Raw genomic sequence first — 23,972 nt, 5'->3', positions numbered from 1 at the left:
GTGAGTGGGTATGTGTGGTGTTTAACATACTCGAAGGCTTTAGCTGAAGTACATTTAATTATACTTTTGACCATTTAGGTAGTAGTAACATTAGAAGTGTAGTTTATGAATAGCAATGTGTTCACTCTTGTGTGGGTGGGTGTTTGTAGCAACTGACAGTCCATAAATCCCTCCTTACGTTTTCTACATTCCTCCCATTTGTGATCAATTTTCCACATTTTTGCACCAATTCCCCTCATCTTTCCCACATTGACTACCAAGGGCCGAATTATGACTTTTGGTGGTGCCGGGGGGGGGGGGGGGGGGGGGGGAAGCCGGCCAACGCCCTGCCCCCACACCGTGAAGAATCTCTGTCGCCCGCCAGATTACAAGTAATTTAGTTGTTCCCGTAGCTGTGCCTCTTTCAAAGGCATCAGTGCCTTTGAAAAACGCACCACAATAAGAAAGCCACACAAGTTCCTAAATAAGCATGAACTGGGGTGCATGCACACAGGGGGCACATGTTGTGTTCCCCGCATGCATTCCCAGGCTAAGGAGGCACAGGGGGCCTTGTAGGGCACCCTTTGTTTTAGCACCGCCAGCCTTTTCATAGAGGAAAGAGCTCCATGAAAATGCTAACTGTCCTGAAACTTGTAATATGCACGGCGGTGCTGCAGCAGCACCACCTCTATCTTACAATGTTCCTGACCACTGTACCACATCTAGAGGATGCTGGTTCCCTTGCGGAGCCAGCAGTCCAATTATGGTATGACCGCCTAATTCGTATTAGGGCAATCAGACCGCCGGTGCGGAGGTGGCTGGACCCCTACAGCCGCGCCACCACGAATCTGGCAGTCCTAGGACCGCAAGACTCGCAATTAGGACCTTAGTAATTAACTTACATGTGTGGATATCTCCAAATAGAAAAGAACAGGGAGTTGGTGGTGGAGATTTCTAATTGTAGATTTGTGAACTGCATTTTGTAGTACATAAATAGTACTACTATAGTACCACTTTAGGAACCACAAAATGCAGTTTGTGAATTGGGCCTAGTATGTGTTTAACTTGCAAACTCCTGATAAAACAGGTTTACATTTTGGCTAATAGTTTCAAATTAAAACAAATTGCCTATATTGTTTTAACGTATGTTAATTCAGTCAGTCAGGCAATTCACTTTATTCGGTTTAAAAACAAACCATAAAAGTATACTATAAAAACATTATTACACAACAAACGAAGAACCATATGTTAATTCATAATGCAATCGAATCTTTCAATAAATCTCGCTAAATCACTTTGCACTTTTTAGTTACCAACTGCAAGTTTTTAAAACTCAAGTACTATTTAACATATTTAGCCATCATAGGAAATAGAGCTTTTGAACAGGACTTGCAATCTAAATGTGGTAATTCTTTAGCATTTTGAGATGTCAGTTCGATGAAAGTTTGAGTAGATGTGGATTTCCAGGTGTCAGTGTAAAGCATTTCAATAAAAGTCTCTGATTCACATAAAAACACAATAATGGTGTCTTGATGTTTTCAATGTTTTAAAGGATGCATTGACTACAGCCAATTTTTTTTCTGCCATGCTCAACATGCATGGTGTTTGTGCTTCTGGAGAAGAATCCAGTATTTAATTAGTTCATCAGGCTGGAAGCCATGAGAGGTAACTAGTTGGCTGTACTGACAGCTGGAAAAAGAGACCCGCCAGTGATTAAAGTCAAACTCCTTGGGTGGTGCAACTGGAGCAATCCCTAAGGCAGATAGGCAGGTCCCTACATACACGTCCTCCAATGGCAGTTGTCTGATGTTTAGTGAGATGTTAACAATCTTCTTTGCCAGATCTCCAGAGAAGACATAACCAGTTCCAGAACAAAACACTGGATAGAGGTCGCCTGGATACAACTCCGGAGGCATGTACCATTTACTCTCTGTATTTCGATTGGGGGTATAACCCCTCATTAAATACCCTGTGAAGAAATCCTGCCTGGGAGGCATGTCTGGCTTTAAAAGGTGGTGGACTAAATATTCAGTATTGACAAAGACATCACAGTCAGCTTTCATTACATAGGAGGTATGCGGACAGTATGTTGCCACCCATTTCATGCCCATTATGGTCTTAGTAGTCAAGTTCATGTAGGTGTCCAGATATTCTTGCTGGATGATATCACGATGGTGCCTGCTCTCTTCCATGATCGCTTGCTGGAGCTCACTTTCTGGCTGAACTGTAATGCCCATCAAAAAGATGCGGACAATTTTTATGCCAGTCACCAATTCCTCATTTCCCCATGTTTTTCGAATTGCCTTTCTCTCTTCAATGTAGTCAGGTGCACATGGCACTAGCAGTACCAGAAAAGGACGTTTCTCTTGACATTTGTTGGCTTCATTCACAATGTACTTGAAATAAGGTTCACTTTGGTGCCCAAGGTCTTTGCTGAGGGGGATATTTGGGCTTTTCATCCTCACAATATCCTTAAGCGTTGACAATTTGTGGACTTCAGTCTTCAAGAATGTGCCCTGAAGGTTGGTCTCAATCTTTCCTGACTTAAATTCTTCAACACTATATGATGCTTGGTTTTTGGCCGGCAATGCTCTACCTGAAATATGCTCATAATAGCTGAATAATAGAAATGGGGTGAGCAAACAGATCAGAAGCACAAACCCAGTGAGACAGTGGTGTAGCAGAAATGTTGTCTTCCAGCAGTTCATTGTGATGGACCAAAGACGTCTCATGCAGTAGAGCATGGTGAGATTTTCCACAAAAAGGATGATCTGAGGCTACTCTTCGGAAACACTGCATTTCATCCCCTACAGTCGGTGTTATTCTAGGGAAGCCATCGTCCCTATGATTATTCCAGGACAATAGTTTTCTGTGGAAAGACTGGGAGAGAGAGAGATATGTAATTAATAACCTCATCATGTACTGTATAAATTGTAATTGTAATGTTTAGTTGAAAATATAAATGTAATGCAGCCGAATGAATGTGTTTCTGACTCTGAAAGCAGGGAACCTTAGTTCCAATTTTCTCATACCCATTTCCCAAAGTTGAACAGATTCTGGCAGCCACCTGATGCAATCAATGTGTTTAAGAAGCAAGTCAGTTGCCCACCTCTTACGACCAGCCATTATTTAATCGAACATTAGAATTGTTTACACATATTCGAGAGTCAACCAAAAAGACATATTTAAACAGGGTTACAGTATGGACCGATATAAGCACGACCAAATGATCATCTGCTAGGATGTACTCGTTTGTACCTAAAGAACATGTGCGAAATAGGGTTTAGCTAGAGTCCTACCTGAAATATTGAGAAGAAATTGGCTAAATCAATTACACATGTTTTACCATCAGATAATAACGGATATCTGAATGATTTGTTTGTGATGCTGTGCACTAGAAATGGCGACCTTTGCTGAGATACTCTTTGATGCCCTGAAGAAGCCTTGTACTGGTGAAACGCGTTGGCTGCGGAATTCTTTGTTTATGCGTGAAACGAAGCACAAATAAAAAAAGCTGCCTTGGAGCCAATGACTGCGACACTGGAGTGGAGAAGGTAAGTACTTTGCTTTTTTATTTTAAAATTGTTTTTTTTGCCCACTGTTAGGCAATGTAAGAAACTCACACTTATTTCAGCCTCAACTCCAGAGCTCTCAATCGTGGCCTGGTTTCTAACAGTGCCTGAAGGTGGGTCAAAATATTCGCCTGCTCGTCCCTTCACTTTCAAATACAAGCAGCCGCCACTGGTCCCCCGCCCAGAAAGTCATCAGCAGCCCTCATAAATACTATGTATTATGCTTCAATGCGAAGTGCAGAGGGGGTTTTCATGAAACTTGTATTCGAGATATACACTTGAATACTAATTCCTATGTGATGACAACCATTAAAGCAATGTAAAATGTGTAATTTCACTTGAATTACATATGTTTTGCATGGAAATAACACAATAATCCGCTTGCCCAATGTCTACTGTTTGCATTGTGTTTCATTTCATTTAGAACTAAGATTTCAAGAAAGGCCAGGTCATGCTCTTTTAGTTGATTGGATTTGCATCAAATGAAAGGCTGTTGGTGCTGGCTCTACCCATTATACTTCCTATGCAGGTTGTATGTCAGCACAACGCGGGCTATTACCACGTGTGTCATTACAACGCTGTTTTCACAACCCAAGTCGTTATAGTGGAATAGTTTAATTTTCTATTCCAACTCCAGCCCACGTTACAGTAGGGAAGGTGTTGGAATAGAAAATTAAACTATTCCTTGTCCAACAGCGCCCTCAACCTTAGTAATGGCAGCGCGTGGTAATGCCCGCGTTGTAAAGGCTGTTCCCCTCCTATGCATGCATTAGCAAAGGGAATGATTCTGTGGAAAGGAAAGCATTTGGTGTATGTCAGAATATATTCTAAATAAAGAACATGCTACAAGATGTTTCACAGCACAAGTACTGACAACCAGAATATAGTGGAGGTAAGTATAGTGCGGATATAAAGTTTTTTATCTCACATCAACACATATTGAGGATATAAATATCATCAGGGTGCATATATATCAAGTTAAGTAATGTAAACCTGCCCTTACCGATTTATAATTACCGCCAAGATACTGTGGTAGGTCAATATTTTGCTTCAGTGTTTTTGTACAGTGACAGTTTAGCAGCTGTGCGAATGCTGCTGCTACGTTGCAGTAAACTTGTGCCAAAATGTTTTTATACTTGTGCATTGTGCACAGGAAAGTATAAACAAGTATTGGCAATGCTAATACTTCTGGTCAATTTTAGGTGAATATTTTCATTGCTGAAATAGCTGTGGGTTGTGTTATATGCATGGACAAAAAGGTGCAAAACCACACATTCAACTAAGCAATTAGTGAAGATTATATCAACATTTCTTGCTGCCGTATTTCCTGCTGATGTCGGTCCAGGGAGGACTGCAACATCGAGTCTGTCCTGCTTTTCACGGCGCCTTGCGAACAGCGTCATTATTCTGCGCCTGGAGGCGCTTAAAATCAGTTGCGGACTCCCGGAGCGCGGGATGCGCGTGGGCGTGCGCGGGCAAAGCCCAGGCCAAGGGCGGGCCTGTCTGTGCCAGTCTGCGACAGGAGGTGACAGGACAGGGCTATCCCCTGACGTTTGGTCCCCGGTAGTCTCTTTGCGTTCATAAGGTTCTATTTTGTTCCCCACTTTGGCCTGACTATCCTGACTGTAAATCGTCAACCCTACGTATCTTCCTCTGGTTACTTGCTTCAAAACTTTCAAGTCTTTTAAGTCTGCAAAAGCCTGCTTGCTATTTCCTCGCTAGTTATTTGTATTTCGTTTGTAATTTTTGTCTATTGATTTTAATCTTGTTGGTTATAAACCTAGTGCTGTCTTTGCCTAACGTTTTTCTGTACTACGTGATATGGGGAAAAGGAAAGCAGTGGACTGTTTGGAAGGGGGTTCATTGGAAAAAGGCAAGAAAGTAAAAGGTCAACCAAACAATTGACGCGTAAAAATAATACCTGCGTCATGAATCACATTGAAAATTTTGTTAGCGATTGCGAGGAGCTTTTATCTGCTCCTCTGGATCTAGACCGTAGTGTTGTAGATGTGCATCATCCCACCCCCCACCCTCTCCATTCTTCCAAATGGCCCCCCACCTATCCCAGAGATGTTCCAAAGATCGTTATTGAAGGGCTCTCCAATGTCATTTAAAGGAGGCATTATGAGTACAGCAACCAACAATTCCAAATCAATAAATACTAAACCAGCTAACTTCAGCCACTCTGAGTCTACAATAGAGTGTACAAACAGATTCCTACCTTGGACCTGAATGAAGTGGAACCTTGTGATTATCAGGGTACAGAAGGAATGGGAGGAGTCACTGCTAAAACTGAAACCTTTACTTGTCCGTGTAAGAACTAATGTACTGACCAGTTTAGCGGCCAGACAGCAGATCTAAAGACACAGACAAGACAACTTACAGAAACAGTTAGCTCACTTAAGGGTGTGATTGATTTGCTTTTTACTGCACTGAAACCACACATTAGCCCTACACAACTAGCTATTGTAGGTCAGACAGTGGCCCAACCATCTAAAACTATAGACCTAACAAATGATTGTGCAGATAGATTAACTCCATAGAACAACGAGTACTTAGCGACACACGTTCACTCACTGGTCCAACTATTTTCCAGCCATCTACCTTGAATATACAAGGTAGACAAAGGGGCCCTTGCTCACAACCCATGGAATTTAGCAGAGAACTCTGCGCATTTTCACAATCTGGTCAATGCTCTGGAATATTACCATCTGACAGAGCTATTAACAATGAGAAACCTCTGATTCACTCCTCAAAATCCCACATTTTCTTGATTAAAGTTCCTAAACTTCGCCCAAGTCTCATCAAGGAAGATGAGCAATCCTTGACCAATAAATCTACTCAATGGTTAAGACATGTGCGCAAGTGTAGATCCATAATCAGGGAAGATATATTTTCTGCCAAAAGGCATATATCCATGGGCCCAAAACCTGATTTTGCGTGTCTTACACTTGCAACCACTGACTTAAAGAATTTAGTGGCCTTCGAACTAAGGACAACTCATTTGATTCCAACTAATATGAGGATGAAACTTAACACTCCAGAGCCATACACAAATCAAAAAACTAGTAATCCAGCCCAAAGATGTAATGTGAATTCTTCCTTACAGAATATAGATTGATGCCTAAGGAATTCTACCCCTTTATTACAATCAGTGGCAGTGGTGCATTCCCTGGGGGGGGTAGATAAAAACAGCATAGGATCATCTATCAAATGTAGTAGAATTGGTGGGATGGGAATTGCTGATGGGCCTTTAATATCCAAAGTTCCAGTACAGGAAGTTCTAATGCGCATCTCTGATCATCCGGTTCCTGTACCTCAGGCCCAGGATACGGGACAAGGTACCGAGGTAGACCTATGTAGTGCTTCCCACATACAGGAAGCCTCGCAGTTGGCACTTGCCTCCTGGAATATAGCGGGTCTGTCCTCTAAGACTACGACACTGGATTGGACTGCTTTTATAGAGACCCAAGATACACTTGTTTTTCAGGAAACATGGTCACTCAATCCAGTCTACCATCATGGTTATTTAAATTATTCTAAGCCAGCTACTGGTGGTCAAAAAGGTAGACCCTCAGGAGGGCTTACCATTTGGGTCAGGCAAAGCTCTTGTTATACAATTAAGGAAATGTTTGACAGCCCAGATATTTTGGCATTACTTCTACTGCCCAAATACCCCTGACAAAGGTATAACTTTACTACTCGTAAATGCCCTTTTTGAATACCAAAAGTCATAAAGTTAGAATTTCATCTCAGTTTCCCTTATGAATCGTGACCTCAGCCTAGAGCTGACTCACCAAGAAAAGTGTAGACAACACAGTGGTGATGTGATGTGAGTTGGCACTTGTATAGTGCGCTACCACTCCAAGGAGCATCTTGGCGCTTAGACTCCTAGTTATCAGTTAACAGCAGAGTGTCAAGGGTGAAACTACCTGTCTGCGGGGAGGATCAGTGGAAGCATCTGCTGCAGTAGAGGCAGCACAAACAACCTCCACAGTATCTCGCACAAAGTGCCTGATGCCCCAGCATCTTGTTGGTGTCCCCATAGACCGCCATGCCCTACTTATCGCTTAGGTAGTTGTGTTGCAGTGGGAGCGGTGAGGTTCTGCTGTATTCCAGGGCTCGGTAGGGGAAACTATTGTAATGTAGGTCGGCTGTCATGGGCAGTGCTGATGATGCATATGGGATTGACCAATGGCATTAACAGCAATAACATTATGGCTATATAACTGAACCGTTCTTTATGCAGAAGAGGGAGCTGGTAGTGAATTTCTTGTGCCACAATGGCGCAACCACAGGCCATCACTCAACCACAGGCTGTCATTCAACCACAGGCCATCACTCAACCACAGGCTGTCATTCAACCACAGGCCATCACTCAACCACAGGCTGTCATTCAACTACAGGCCATCGCTCAACCACAGGCCGCCACTCCCCGGGCTGCTGCCTAAGCAGTGTTGCTAGCTTTCTTCATTCAGCAACATAAGAGGCCCCCATCCATCTGCTATGGAAGTAGTGGCCCAGCTGCACGCGAGCCAGATCTTCGTGCTGGGGGCACTGTAGAAGAACCCCCTGTGACTAGCAAAGGGGGTTCCTGCAGGCAAACCGACCAGAGACAGCATGCAGGTAAATTCTGGCAGATATCCTATGGCCTTATTTACATTTTAGAGAAAACTAAAAATCCTCCAATTTCTAGAGAAAACTCATCTATGGAATGGAATCCACTGGCTCGGTTTCATTCACCACAGGGATGGTAAGGAGAAAATGTTTCCTCCAAAACTTGACAGGATACAAAACATTGTTATATGTTGATCTGATGGGAAAAATGATATGTGATATGGATGAGTCAACTTTTAGAAAAACATTTTAACTAACCAAATATCACTGTCTTTTCTCTTCTCCTTTCTAATCAATTGCTTACAACAAAACTTAAGCTAAGATATCTCAGTGGGTTAAGTGTCTGCGGCACAGATCTATGTGTAAACTACAGGTCAGAGGTTCTAACGAGGAGGAGACTATATGCAACCTAAATAGCCTGCAGCAGTGATCTGTGTATGAGACTGTTTGAGTGCATGCATGTGTGTGCATATAGATGTTTACATATACAGGCCTGCCACCATGTCTCATGCAATATCAGCTCCATTCACATGGCCTCTTGAGGCATGAGACAATTCTCACACACTGAAAGGCAAACTGAGCCGGATCAACCCCCCACCCTGCATAAAGTGGGGTTCCAGCCCATGTTTGTAGGGTTTGTAACTTCCTCAGGACGGCTGTAGCTGCGTCAGAGAATGCTGTGATTTTTGGAAGGTGAAAAGTGGCAGGTGAAAGACTGCTTTTGCAGTTTGAAGAAAAATTCCCATCCCTGAGGCACCTTGGACACCTCCATTGCTGGTCTGGAAGTGGTACGCTGAAAACGTGAACTTGGCAACAAAGGCTGCACACAGTGAACATTTACAGCAATTAGTACAGATGATAGGGAATATAGGCAGGGCCACTGGAGTATGCGATTCTGCAGCCTCTGTGATTTTCAAATAATAATGGATTTGCCAAATTTGCCACATAATCCAACCTCTACTGCATAATCTGGAGATTTTAACAAAAAAAATGTGGTTTCTAGCTCTATGGCTATTCAAGTACCTGCCATCCGGAAAGCTTTTTGCAAAGGTTGAGTGGTCCTCTTTCAGTTGCTAATTGTTGTATTTGGGTGTTAAATTTGCACTAATGGAAAGGGGCGACCATTCGGTCCCCCCGAACGTATGGTGGAGTACCACGATCCCCCCGGGAAGCCATCTTGGGCGGGAGGCGAGTCTCGGCTGGTATGCCCGAAGCGGCGTAGCCGGGGCGCGCCTTTTCCCGCCCTGGAGTGGGTTGTCCTAGACACTGACGCGGACGGCCACGCCCTCGGAGGCAGGCGGGGGCGGGTTTACGCCCGCCCTGAAGACGGATAAAAGGAGCTACAAGCCAAGGAAGCATCCTCTTGTTCCTGTGCTCTGAAGCTGCACCTCCCTGCTGCACGTGAGCTCGAGACGGAACGAAGAGCCAATTTTGAGCGTTGTAATCTTTCTTTTGTCTTACAGATATCCCGTCTGAGAATGCCCAAGAAAGTCGGAAAGCGGGTCGGTACCGATCAGATGCTCCGCATGCTCATGAAGGAGGTAGCCGATTTGAAGAAGCAGATGGCGGCTAAGAACGGGGAGGGAGGACCGAAACGGCCTTTGCCGTGAGTAGCCCCCGGTGGGAGAGGCAAGAGGTCCAGAAGGGGGGCGCTTGGGGGGGAAGCCCCGGTTCCCGATACCCCACTTGAGGAGCCAACCCCGGTGCCGAAGGAGGGGAACCCGATCCCCGTGGTGGTCACCCCCGTGACCGGGGAAGATATGCCTCCCGAGTTAGCGGCACAATTGGCAGCGTGGTTGGGAAAAGATAGCGAGGGCACCACGTGCGAGGGCACCACGGCTGACGACGCCCGGGCAGTAATGAGACAACTGCGGGAATCTAGGGAATCTAGGGAGGCCGCGAAGGCACCATCTTCTATTACCCTGCAGCTTCTGGTTCAGGTAAGCGGCCATTGCCGATCGCGGGGGAGGGGTCTGTACCTTCACGAAGGGAGAAGGTGGCTCAGCATGTTCCATTGGAAATTAAGGAAAAGATTTGGGCGAATAAGTATGTTAACATTTTTTCTTTGCTTACCGACCATTACGAGATGGAGCATGTTAAGAGCCAAAAGGAGCTCATGCACCCGAGTGTTTGGCGTGCAAAAATGGCCGCCTTTAAGGTTGACGAAAACATTGGTACTTGGGGCAGAGCGTGGGGCATTTTTACCTCCATCATGGGCGAGCGTAGGCCCGAGTTGCTGACCGAGTTGCCTATTTATCAATCACGTATCATGGAGTATTCCGTAGCGTATGGGGGCAATCAGTGGTTCTGCTATGACAATATTTTTAGAAAAGCTAAGGAACACGACCCAGTTCTGACTTGGGATTGTTACGACTCCGTGTCATGGCAAAAAATGGAGAGTACAGGAATGTTAAAAGTGCCATTGTCAGGGAGTAACGGGGGTGAATCTTCCCGCCAATACTCTGGGACACCCTTTCGGGCGGGGGCAGGTAACGAGTACCACTCGAAGCCGAGTGGCAATGCAGGTAAAAGGGGGATTTGTTGGAATTTTAACAAAGGGAAATGTACAAGGCCCCAAGGGTCATGCAAGTTCAGACATGAATGTGGGGGGTGTGGGCAGCCATCCCATCCTGAGTCCATGTGCAGAGCCAAAACGGGTGATAACGGTGGTAGGGGAAGCGCCAAACAGGTCTGAAATGGTCCGAGGGGCGCCTTTACCTACTCCGATTGATACCATGGCAATGATTCCTTGGCTCAACGAATACCCAGATCATGCTTCCGCTGGGGTGTTGCGAAATGGGTTTTCATATGGTTTCCGCATCCCAGTGGGGGATTTTCGGGGTGTAGCAAACTGTAAGAATCAACTGTCGGTCTTGCAGCATACGGCGGTGGTTCAGGTAAAGATTGGGAAGGAGGTGACTCGAGGTCGTGTCGCCGGTCCATTTGATGTGCCACCGGTTGCTAACTTTGTTTGTTCCCCTCTAGGGGTGGTCCCCAAGAAGGACCCGGGTGAGTTTCGGCTGATACATAACTTGTCAGCCCCACGTGGTCTTTCCGTGAATGACGCGATAGACCCGGAAGTGTGTTCGGTGCGGTACGCATCCTTCGATGAGGCCGTTGCCATGTTGAATCGCCTGGGGCCCGGGGCGCTGATGGCAAAATCAGACATCGAGTCAGCGTTCCGGTTGCTCCCGGTGCACCCAGACGATCAGCGCCTCCTTGGTTTTATGTTTCAGGGCCGCTATTATATGGATAGATGTATGCCAATGGGGTGCTCAATTTCCTGTGCCTATTTCGAAAAGTTCAGTTGTTTTCTGCAATGGGTATTCTCAAGGAAGATAGGTTTTCAGCATGTTATGCACTATCTCGATGACTTTCTGTTTTTGGGGGCAGCCGGGGATCCTGAGTGTGGACAGGCTTTACATGAATTCTGTGCCTTGATGAATCAATTCGGTGTGCCATTGGCGCCAGGTAAGACTGTGGGTCCCTCGACTTCGCTCGAGTTTCTGGGGATCGAGCTCGACTCGGAAGAAGGTTGTTTTAGATTACCCAAGGAAAAAGTGTTAAAATTTAGGTTATCCCTTGAAACATGTATTCGTGCAACGAAAGTAAAACTGCATCAATTGCAACAGGTGGTGGGGCAGTTGAATTTTGCCCTGAAAGTGATGCCAATGGCGCGCCCCTTTTCCCGCTCGATTGCACAAGCCATGGTCGGCCTGAAGGAAGGTCATCATCGCACGAGGCTCTCGGCAGAGGTTCGTCAGGACATGCGCATTTGGTTGGCATTTCTGGCGGATTTCAATGGTCGGATCGTCTGGAACAAACCGGCGGTGTCCTCCGAGGAGCTGGGGCTTTGGACAGACTCGGCGGGGAGTATAGGTTTTGGTGCCATATTTGGTACACAATGGTCGGCTCAAAAATGGCCGTCATGGTGGCACGAGTGCGGGCTGACGAGTAACATTGCTTTTCTCGAACTTTTCCCTATTTTGGTGGCCCTGAAAACTTGGCCTGAGGGGTTCCGGGATCACTCTGTGGTGTTCTGGTCTGATAACATGACCGTGGTTGAGTGTATCAATAGTCAGGCAGCACGATGCAAATGGATTCTAAGGCTGCTCAAAGAAATTGTTTTATTGTGTATGCAATTGAATGTGCTATTTCGGGCAAAGCATGTGCCGGGGGTACTGAACCAAGCGGCTGATGCGCTTTCTCGTTTCCGTATGCAGGCCTTCTGGGGTTTTCTGCCAACAGCGGACCCGGTGGCGGCACCCTTTCCCGAAGCTCTCTGGTCTCTCGGTGCCCCGAACTACGAAACCTCGTGGGAGAGAGTTTAGCACCCAGGACAAGGAAGGCATATGAAGGGGCGTTCCGTTCCTATTGGTCTTTTTGGGTACTGCTAGGAGGGAGCTTTGGGGCCAGGAGGAGTTTGTAGTAAAATTTCTGCTGTCTTTACATCAGGCAGGCAAATCAGTAGCTACGGCCCAGAGGCATCGGGCCGCCATTTCCTTTATGGCAAGGGCTCATGGGATCCAGGACCCGACAGCGTCTTTCGTTGTGCAGAAAGCGCTACGTGGGTGGCAACGCCTTGAGGGTCGCAGAGTAGATGAGAGGCACCCGATAGGTCTGGATAGGCTGACCCTGTTATTGTCCGTACTCCCGGCAACGTGTTCGTCCCAGTATGAAGCAGTGTTATTCCGAGCTGCTTTTGCGCTAGCATTCCATGGGGCTATGCGCGTAAGCGAATTAGTGGCGAAGAACAAGCAGGATACGATGGGGGGACTGTGCCGGGAGCACATCCAGGTCAGGGAGGAGACGATGACGGTCTCGTTTGTTAGGTCCAAATCCGATCAGGGTGCAATTGGGGACTGCGTAATCATTCAGAGGATCCCCGGGTCTTCCATGTGCCCCGTGGTGTGCGTAGAGGAATATTTAGCACAGAGGGCGGCAGCATGGGGGGGGACCTTGTTGAGACACGCTGACGCCACCCCACTGACGAGGTTTCAGTTCCAGCGGGTGCTTGCGATGTCGATTTTGGCCGCGGGCTTGAACCCCGGTGAGTTCGGGACCCATTCCTTTCGGATAGGGGCTGCTACTGAGGCTACAGCCAGGGGTCTGAGTGTAGAAGAAGTAAAAGGTGTGGGGCGTTGGTCCTCGAACTGTTATAAAAGGTATGTGCGGTTGCACATGTTGTGAAGCTGTAATGATGTACTCACGCTTCGTGTTTTTGTTTGGTTTTCAGTTGCGCAAGCTTACGAGGCGGGGCGGACTGGGCAGTCGACCCGACACCTGGAGACCAGCGGTCAGACATCACCGGCTGTGAAAAAGGAGGTGTGGGTCGTGGGCCACTCATACGTGAGGCGTGCCGCGGACGTATTCAAAGCAGGTGACATGATTCACGTGGCTGGGGAATACGGGTACAGGGTGTCCTTCTACGGAAAGGGCGGGCTCTGTATTGACCAGTTTCAATCCTTTTTTGAGGGTTTGTTAGGGCGGACAAGGTCACCGCCGTCTATAATCATAGTCCATCTTGGGGGCAACGATTTGGTGGCCACTGGTAGATGACTTCTTCTTGAGGCAATGCTTTCCACAGTAAGTTGGTTGGCAAGAAGAGTTCCAGGGTGCACAATTGCATGGTCCCATATGATCCCACGGAAAGTGTGGCGGGGGCTATTTCGGTTTCTGCTCTCAATCATTCAGTAAAGAAAATAAATAACAAAATGAGTAGATTGTTTCGTTCATGTACACTGCATTCTGTTTCGCATGGTTGTATCAAAGGGGACAGTATGTATTTGGGGGATGGGGTTCATTTGTCCCGGGTGGGGAATGAGTTACTCATAGGAGACCTCATAGCTTGGCTAAAGAGTTTAAAACATGACCTTTAGGCAGGAGTGGTTGTGGGGGGTCCGGATAGCCGGTCAACTATCCGGCCTGTGGCGGTAAGGTCATGATCGGTGAGCAGTAATTGGAAGATCCCTATGGGGGGGCGTCACCCATTACGGATGGGAGCGCTCGGGGGAGGTGGCCATTGGCCCCTCAACGGGGAGGCGGTCCCTTCTAAGGATAGGCCGCCGGAAGGAAAGGAAAGGTGGTCAAGGCCCCTTCCTGGATAGGAGGGGCTACGGGCCCTCCTGGGGAATTTCCCGGGGCCAGGACATCTGCGACGGCAGATGGGTAAGTTGTGTGGGGTTCGGGAGGGGGTTTACGCTACCTTTTAGACACCTCACACGAGTCCTCGGACGACCGTTAAATGGCGTCGAGTTCATTGGGGCCCCCGTCAAGTCAAAGGGAAATTGGTAGATGCACTTGAGGTACGCCTCTGTGCGGTCGCTCCCCTCACAAGTGAGGGGGGTATTCCTGGTTTAGGGATCTGACACCGGTTACGACCTTGCCGTTGGCCCTTAACGTTAGGATGTACAATTTCAAGTCAAATGTTTTGTAGGATGTTAGTTCGGCTAGGAGAACCTTTGTATTAGAGATCTGTTAAGGTTAGCCAAACATCGTAATGTGGAAATGAAATTGTACATAATATGAAACTGTTATTTTAATGTTTTGATTTTGTTTCATATTTTAATAAATACGGCCGGGAGGGTCACTCCCTCCCGCCTTCCAAAAGTTCAGAACCGTTTCCGGTTTCCCATCCTTGGGGATTGTGTTGAGAGGGGGTGGCGGGTATCTCAGCCATATGGAAAGGGGCGACCATTCGGTCCCCCCGAACGTATGGTGGAGTACCACGATCCCCCCGGGAAGCCATCTTGGGCGGGAGGCGAGTCTCGGCTGGTATGCCTGAAGCGGCGTAGCCGGGGCGCGCCTTTTCCCGCCCTGGAGTGGGTTGTCCTAGACACTGACGCGGACGGCCACGCCCTCGGAGGCAGGCGGGGGCGGGTTTACGCCCGCCCTGAAGACGGATAAAAGGAGCAACAAGCCAAGGAAGCATCCTCTTGTTCCTGTGCTCTGAAGCTGCACCTCCCCGCTGCACGTGAGCTCGAGACGGAACGAAGAGCCAATTTTGACCCACCCACCAGCCCCTGAGGACAGCTAGTTGTTTTGAATAAAGTTTTAATGTGGTAACTCTATTTCTTGCAGGTTGTGATGAGTGTCGTGATAATTTGTATATGCAATAAAGAATGGTCATTTTTAGTATGTTTTTCAAATAAAGTAATTCTGCACTAGTGTTGATCAGTAATCATGCTTGTAATAAGTTATGATTGTGTTGTAATTTAGTAATTTAGGTAGAATTTGTCGTATTTATTTTGGTCGGGCGGTAAGGTCATGATCGGTGAGCAGTAATTGGAAGATCCCTATGGGGGGGCGTCACCCATTACGGATGGGAGCGCTCGGGGGAGGTGGCCATTGGCCCCTCAACGGGGAGGCGGTCCCTTCTAAGGATAGGCCGCCGGAAGGAAAGGAAAGGTGGTCAAGGCCCCTTCCTGGATAGGAGGGGCTACGGGCCCTCCTGGGGAATTTCCCGGGGCCAGGACATCTGCGACGGCAGATGGGTAAGTTGTGTGGGGTTCGGGAGGGGGTTTACGCTACCTTTTAGACACCTCACATGAGTCCTCGGACGACCGTTAAATGGCGTCGAGTTCATTGGGGCCCCCGTCAAGTCAAAGGGAAATTGGTAGATGCACTTGAGGTACGCCTCTGTGCGGTCGCTCCCCTCACAAGTGAGGGGGGTATTCCTGGTTTAGGGATCTGACACCGGTTACGACCTTGCCGTTGGCCCTTAACGTTAGGATGTACAATTTCAAGTCAAATGTTTTGTAGGATGTTAGTTCGGCTAGGAGAACCTTTGTATTAGAGATCTGTTAAGGTTAGCCAAACATCGTAATGTGGAAATGAAATTGTACATAATATGAAACTGTTATTTTAATGTTTTGATTTTGTTTCATATTTTAATAAATACGGCCGGGAGGGTCACTCCCTCCCGCCTTCCAAAAGTTCAGAACCGTTTCCGGTTTCCCATCCTTGGGGATTGTGTTGAGAGGGGGTGGCGGGTATCTCAGCCATATTAGGATGAACGCTTTTCTCAGACACTGTTACCAGGTGTAAAAATGTCAAAATAATAAAGTAATACTATCACAAAAAGTGCTGCATTATGCCACATATTTGACCTTTTCTTGGCGCATAATTTAGTCAACCGTGCCGCATAATTTGGTCCTCCTCTACCGCATAATTCCAGTGGCTCTGCATATAGGAAAGGGCAGAGAGGGATACAGCGTCATGGAGACTGGAAGGATTATGGGTATGTCTTAAAGGTAGAACTGCGTAAAAAAAAGTAGTAGGAGAGCACCAGATGGGGGTTACCAGCGCTTTGCGGGCTGGGGCTGTGTCTAGTTGCTTACCCTATGACACGGTATTGCTTGGGGCAATGGGGTGTCAGCTTCTTGCAGAAGGCATGAAGAGATGACACCTCATAGATATGAACTGGGGTGGCATTTCCGGTCTTGGGATCAGAGCAAGTGAATTTCTGGCATTAACATGTATTTTGCAAAGCGCATGTTCACCCGTAGGCATCTTGGTGCTAAATGTTAATTGTTACCAAATGGTACTCATTTTATCGACCCCAGATGGATGAAAGGCTGAGTGAAACCGCCAGGATTTTAACCTGTGACCCCGAGGTTGAACACAAGCTCCTGCAGAGGACCCATTAATCCACTGAGCCACTAGACCTGGAATTCTGTGTAGTCCCTCCGCATTAACCGATTTTTGCCGATACTTCCGCAGGTCATGAGCCAGCGGCGTCACTAGGGTTGATGTCACCCAGTGCGGTAACATTGTGTCACCCCCTCACGATTTACCCCATGATGGACCTCCCTCCCAACCTCGTCCGAGTCCACCATTGCCAAATAACGGGACCATACAGAGATTAATGCAGAGGAACACGCGCAATATAAAGAGAGAGGGCGACACTCAAGGGGAAATGTGATTGTACACAGAGGAGCCCCCTCTAAATGGTCTCACTCCACCAATCTTAAGGGTGGTGAAGAGCATTGTATGAGTGTTTGTGTTCAGTCAGCTATTAGACACTTAAGTGTTTGTGGCCAGTCACATGCACTCGGCCAACACACCAAAGAAGTAAACACATGAGGGGCGGTCTAAGAAATCTGCAGAAATGAAAAAAAAAAGTAAAATAAACACATCTCATGAACTACAATTATCTATAAAGTTTAGTCTGCAATTTACTGGAAATGTATAAGGTATCTGCCCTCCAATAAGTGCACCGCACAGTGTGTGCTGTACCGCAAAAATATTTATGCTCAGTCACATCTCTGATCAATAGTCATCATAGGACTTCGGAATTTACGGAATAAAAAGGTTAAAGCAGTCGCTTGTCTTTTAGGAACATAGTTGAGCGGCACAGGGAACGGGCTGGGCCCATTGACCTCGTGTCAAAGGATCTGTCTTCTGCAGACCATGTTGACTTCCAGCAGCGTATTTTCATTTTTACATTTCATGATTAGTTTTGAATTAACTTCAGCTGAGTGAAAACATCATAATTTACGTCATAATTTGATTTCCATTCCACAACTGGAAAGAATGTTTCATCGTGAGCGGCCTTATAGTAATACCACAGCGCCCTCTACTGTTCTTCAGCTGAAGTGTTCGACACAGAGACAGACTAATATTTTGCATTTGGTCACTTCAGGGTGTCACCCCATGTGATGGTGTCACCCGGTGCGGTCCCGCCCCCCTCCCCACGCCCCCCTACTGACGACTGTCATCATACAGCGGGGTCAACGTGCCCTCAGAAGTGTTTAAAGTGTGTGCTATATAGATAAATGCTGCTGGTGCTCTATGACGTGCTGCCTGCAGTGATTGCTGCTGACATTCAGTCTGGCAACCACTTTTTTCCTTAATTTGATAGCCTGGGAGACCTGTGTGTCTGCAGGAAACATCTTTTGGAAACGTTCACGGCTCAAGTTGCTCCCTTAGTAATATCGTTCGGTGGGTTTCTGTACTTGTAACACATTTATAGGTAAATCTACCAACAGTGCTTTAAATGGGAAAAAATAAGTGCAGGTACTCAATAAAATAAGCTAGAGGTGTGGCAAGTGGGCGGAGCTAGGGGCGGGGCTAAGGGCAAGATGATTTGATGGTACATAAGGCTTCTGTACCAGTTGCAGCACATATCATAACACATAAAATGCGTTTATGTAAACGAAACAGGTTAACTCATTACACAAAACGAAAGCCAAACAGGAGATGTTAAAATGTCCTTGTTTTGTAACATTTGCTGTTCCTTAATGCCCTACTGTTATTTATTGTTGTTTGGCATAATAATAATTCTCAAGCTCGCACACAGATAAAAACAAGCAGACGTACACAAAAGCATTCCACACATTCCCTTTAATATATCTCCTGAGAGTGTCCTGATACTCTCCCTCTTTCTTACTCAAAAGCAGGCACACACAAGCAGGCAAGCACACAGACATGAGCAAACATTCACACTTAAGTCCATTAATGATTTCAGAACTCAGCAAATAAGTTCGAGATATATAAAACACTCTCCCCAAAAAATATCTGTCATTTTTATCTGAAAAAGCGGCAAATCCTAACTTCACCTATCAACTCACTTTACATTCCTCCCTCCCTCGTCCTTCTATGTTCCTCTCGTCTTTTCCCCAACCAAATGTATCAACAGTTGTCATGGGAGCTAATTCCCCCGGAGTGTTCCAACATTCCCTGCTGTGCATTGCCCTAGGGGCAGAGCTGAATTCACACCCATTGTCTCAGTACCCTGCTGCCCAGTCCGTGTTATCTTGTAAATGCTAAATGCAGCAATTAGTGTTTGGGGTGGGTGGTGTGGAGGGCACACAAAGGGAAGCAGCTCCTGTGCTAAACATAAAGATTAAAAGAAAAACGTTTTTGGTCGAGGATTGGATTGGCAAGCCACATGTTTTAATAGGACCAGTGCAATACACTAAATGGGACTGGATGACTGTCTGGCAGTCCCAGTCCATTTCCTTCACCTAATGGGGAGGGGGCGGGAGAAATCGCTTTCAGTGGAATGGTCATTGCGCATCTGATGAACAGTGCAGGGTCTGTCTAGACCCTGCACTGTTAATCACAGCGGGGATGTTAAACCTCTCAACACCCTGCAGTCTTGGGACATTCAAGGAGGTGCTGCTGGAATCTTCAGCAGCGACTGCCCTGAGCTTGAGGAGATGCCTAACCTGCGTCTGCCGTGCCGATGATCAGGGTACCGGTACTCTTCCCTGGCTGCAGAGAAGTGCCGGTACTGACTGCAAGAAAATTCGGAAGTGCCGGTACTCAGTACCGGTGAGTACCGGCCCATTTAAAGCACTGTCTACCAATCAAATATTGAAATCGCATGTGTACAGCTCCCCCTTTCAATCTTCGGATATCAAATAAAAGATTGCATTTAGTTGGGCAATATTTACTCCACGTAAAGCGGCAACAGATAAATTACTTTGCATGCCTATCCTACTCCACTAATTTCCATACATATTAAAAATGAGAAATAAAAAAACTTCATGAGTTTGAGAATATCTTAGACCACCCTATTCAGTGTCTACTTGTGTCAGTGACGTACAAAACAAGCCCCATTGATTATGCCCACAGTTTTGCTTGGTTTGCAATTTTCTGTAGTAGTCTCTCCTCAGACCACTAGATGAGAGCTTTGCACTAATAAAGCTGAACTGCACTCCAGGTAAATTTCCTAGCGTATGCTTACAAACATATTTAGCAAAAAATGCATTGCCACAACCTGCATACAAATTTTAACTAGGGAGCACCGTCATTCTGGAGAGGGCCCTTCCGAAAAGAACTGCAAGGGCTGATTTTCTTTGATAATTTACTAGGATACAGTGCACTTCTGCTCTCTCAGCACTATTGCACTGTATGCTGCCTAGTGCCAACTCAGGCACCCTAGCGCCATGCTGCATTGGTGCCTGATTTCCAGGCACGATTGTTTTTGTGCAGGAACAAAAACAATCAGAAGAGGCATCACACCTAGAAAGAGAAAGTAACAAGAGGAAATAAAGCTATTTCTCTTCGTTATGCCTCTCTGTAAGAGGCACACCTAGAAAGAGAAAGTAACAAGTAACAAGAGGAAATAAAGCTATTTCTCTTCGTTATGCCTCTCTGTAAGAGGCACACCTAGAAAGAGAAAGTAACAAGTAACAAGAGGAAATAAAGCTATTTCTCCTTGTTATGCCTCTCTGTAAGAGGCACACCTAGAAAGAGAAAGTAACAAGTAAAAAGAGGAAATAAAGCTGTTTCTCCTTGTTATGCCTCTCTGTAAGAGGCACACCTAGAAAGAGAAAGTAACAAGTAACAAGAGGAAATAAAGCTGTTTCTCCTTGTTATGCCTCTCTGTAAGAGGCACGCCTAGAAAGAGAAAGTAACAAGTAACAAGAGGAAATAAAGCTGTTTCTCCTTGTTATGCCTCTCTGTAAGAGGCACACCTCGAAAGAGAAAGTAACAAGTAACAAGAAGAAATAAAGCTGTTTCTCCTTGTTATGCCTCTCTGTAAGAGGCACACCTAGAAAGAGAAAGTAACAAGTAACAAGAGGAAATAAAGCTGTTTCTCCTTGTTATGCCTCTCTGTAAGAGGCACACCTAGAAAGAGAAAGTAACAAGTAACAAGAGGAAATAAAGCTGTTTCTCCTTGTTATGCCTCTCTGTAAGAGGCACACCTAGAAAGAGAAAGTAACAAGTAACAAGAGGAAATAAAGCTGTTTCTCCTTGTTATGCCTCTCTGTAAGAGGCACACCTAGAAAGAGAAAGTAACAAGTAACAAGAGGAAATAAAGCTGTTTCTCCTTGTTATGCCTCTCTGTAAGAGGCACGCCTAGAAAGAGAAAGTAACAAGTAACAAGAGGAAATAAAGCTGTTTCTCCTTGTTATGCCTCTCTGTAAGAGGCACACCTAGAAAGAGAAAGTAACAAGTAACAAGAAGAAATAAAGCTGTTTCTCCTTGTTATGCCTCTCTGTAAGAGGCACACCTAGAAAGAGAAAGTAACAAGTAACAAGAGGAAATAAAGCTGTTTCTCCTTGTTATGCCTCTCTGTAAGAGGCACACCTAGAAAGAGAAAGTAACAAGTAACAAGAGGAAATAAAGCTGTTTCTCCTTGTTATGCCTCTCTGTAAGAGGCACACCTTTTTGGCATAATCCCAGGTTTACGGCCTTTAGTAAATCTGGGATTGCATGAAATTCCATGGGTGGATGCATGGTGACAACCATGGAACGCCTACCTCAGCGAATGGTGACACAATGCAGTGAAAGTTCCTGCATTTGTTCATTTTTCCTTACAAAGTCATACAAGGTGGTGCAAATAGCCCCTTGCGTGGCTCTGTAAATCCCATTTATGGGCTTGCATTGCCTGCATCACGAAATGATAACACAAGTCCCTAGTAATGCCCAAAGAGTTTAAATAAAGTACAGCTTTTGTGCCCCGTTACCAGATGTTTGAACAAAAGTGACTCAAACATTTGGACAGGAGCCCAATACAAAAATTTGTCATTACAATTCAGTTGTGGTTGGTTAAAAACCAGTGGCATAACGTAAAATGTTGTGCCCCCTGCAGAATGAGAAGAGGGGCCCATGAGTCTCCTACATGTAACCAATATTTATTGACCTAGAGCTAAATGGGGCTCTAAAAGGGGACTAGAGGCGCTTGAATTGTTTGGGCCCCTTCCCCACTGGGGTTGCAGGGTCCTGAGTTAAACCCTTGTTGAAAGCTATTTGTGCTTTCATTACATTGGGAAACAACAAAATCCGGGAAACATGCGCCGCCTACAGAGCATCCACCAATGTACACCACCATCTCATCAAAACCGCAAGGAAGAAATCCCTCCGAGACAGAACCCTCACCAACGCTTACAATACCAAAGAACTCTTCTACATCATCAAGGAATTCCCTTGCAGCGAAACAACAGACTTTCCTCTCTCCCAAGACCTCTGCAACAGACTGGCACCTTCTTCCACCTAACAATTAAGATGATCTATGACAACTCCAAAGACCAGGACCTCCCCACCACTCCTGCCCGCCCCCTCAAGCAACACCATCAGTCAGACCCTGCTCTGCTGGACCCCACTCATGACAGAAAACACCTTGAAGACCATGAAAAGCATCCACTCCGGAGCACTCTCCCGCCCCTGCCTACCCCACATCTTCCACAGACTCGCCCCGGCCATCGCACCCAAACTACGTCATACGATCAACTGCTCCTTTCCAAATGGCCACTTTCCCTGATGGCTGGAAACACGCCAAAGTCAACCACCTCCTGAAGAAACCCTCTTCAGGCTCTACGGACCTTAAAAACGTAAGGCCCATCTCCATGATTCCATTCACAGCCAAAGTCATCAAAATGGCCATCAACACTCAGCCAGCAAACCTCTTCAAAGCCAAGAACGTCCTGGACATCTCCCAATCCAGATTCTGCAGCAACTACATCCGTTCCCTCCTCGACCAGGGAAAAATGGCAGCCCTCATCCTCTTGGACCTCTCAGGTGCCTTCGACACAATATCCTACTGCACCCTAGCCATCAGACTCCATGATGCCGGCATCCATGGAAAGGTTTTTTACCGGATACCCTCTTTTCTCACCAGCACAACTCAGTGAGTCAGATTTCCGCCCTACTCTCAGAACTGACATAGACCAACTGTGCAGTGCCCCAGGACTCCTCCCTCAACCCTACCCTCTTCAACAGATACATGGCCCTCCTCGCAACCGTAGTCTGAAACCACAGGCTCAGCATCGTCTCCTATGCAGACGACACTCAGCACATACTCTTCATCAACAACCAACCCAACATTGGGGAGAGGAGTTAGCTTAACGGCTAGGGCAGTCGACCTCAAATCTGGGTACCCGGGTTCGAGTCTCGGCAATGACTCTGAACATCCTGTGATTTTGGGAAAATCACGTAATCTCCCCGTGCTTAACAAAAATGAATGTGTCCTCATGTAACGCAACTGGTGCAATGTAAAGCGCTCTGATACCCGATACCGGGTCAAGTTTGCACTATATAAAACTCTGTAAAAAAAAAATATCACCAAACACAACTTCCAAGAAAGGACGTAAGACGTTTCCACCTGGAAGAACAACAGCTGCCTGAAACTCAACTCAGAGAAAACAGAAGTCCTCAGCCTGTTATCTGCCCCTCCACATGGGACAACTCCTGGACCCTCAGAAGTCCACCACCACGACTGACCAAGCACGAAACCTAGGAATCATACCAGACTCATCGCTCATGATGAACCGCCAGATCTACGCTGTATATTTCGCCTGCTTCAACACCCTCCACATGCTTCGAAAGACATTCAGATGGATCCCACTCAAATCCATAAAAACTGTCATGCACACCCTCATCAGTAGTAGACTGGACTACGACAATGCTCTCTACACCGGATTCAACAAGAAACTCCTTCACAAACTCCAGACCGTTCAGAATGCCGCAGCCAGACTGACCCTGGTCATCCCCCACCGCAGTCACATCGCCCAACACCTCCGCAATCTCCGCTGGCTCCCATTTGAAAGAAGAATAACCTTCAAACACCTCACCTACGAACACAAGGCCCTTCACAACACTGGACCAACATACCTGAATAACCTACTCTCCTTTCACGCACCCAAAAGACACCTGCAGTCAGCAGACCTCTCTCTAGCCACCATCCCATGCATCTACCTTGTAGCTAAGGCCTAAAATTACCTCCCCCTCCACCTCCGGCAAGTCCCCACATTGCCTCGGTTCAGGAAGGACCTCATGACCTGGCTCTTCGGATGACCCCAGCACTCAACTGAGCCTCCCACCTCCCCCCACTTCCTTGAGACTCTCACGGGT

At 46.5% G+C, this 23,972-nt stretch overlaps 1 protein-coding gene across 2 annotated transcripts in view; it reads right to left on the bottom strand.

The window, feature by feature from the left end:
- Positions 1–1,139: 1,139 nt before the first annotated feature.
- The window catches only part of LOC147679817 (beta-1,3-galactosyltransferase 2-like), a 294,865-nt gene continuing 272,032 nt past the window's right edge, over positions 1,140–23,972 (bottom strand). For both annotated transcript variants that reach the window (XM_086943370.1, XM_086943369.1), the window contains exon 2: positions 1,140–2,859. In XM_086943370.1, the coding sequence (XP_086799496.1) occupies positions 1,569–2,723 (1,155 nt within the window). In that variant the 5' untranslated portion in view covers positions 2,724–2,859 and the 3' untranslated portion in view covers positions 1,140–1,568. The remainder of the gene's footprint in view (positions 2,860–23,972) is intronic.

The sequence above is a fragment of the Lissotriton vulgaris genome, chromosome 11 (genome assembly GCF_964263255.1).
Source record: "Lissotriton vulgaris chromosome 11, aLisVul1.2, whole genome shotgun sequence".
NCBI lineage: Eukaryota > Metazoa > Chordata > Amphibia > Caudata > Salamandridae > Lissotriton > Lissotriton vulgaris.
The sequence above is the reverse complement of the archived record's forward strand: the minus strand, read 5'-3'. Positions and strand labels throughout refer to the sequence as shown.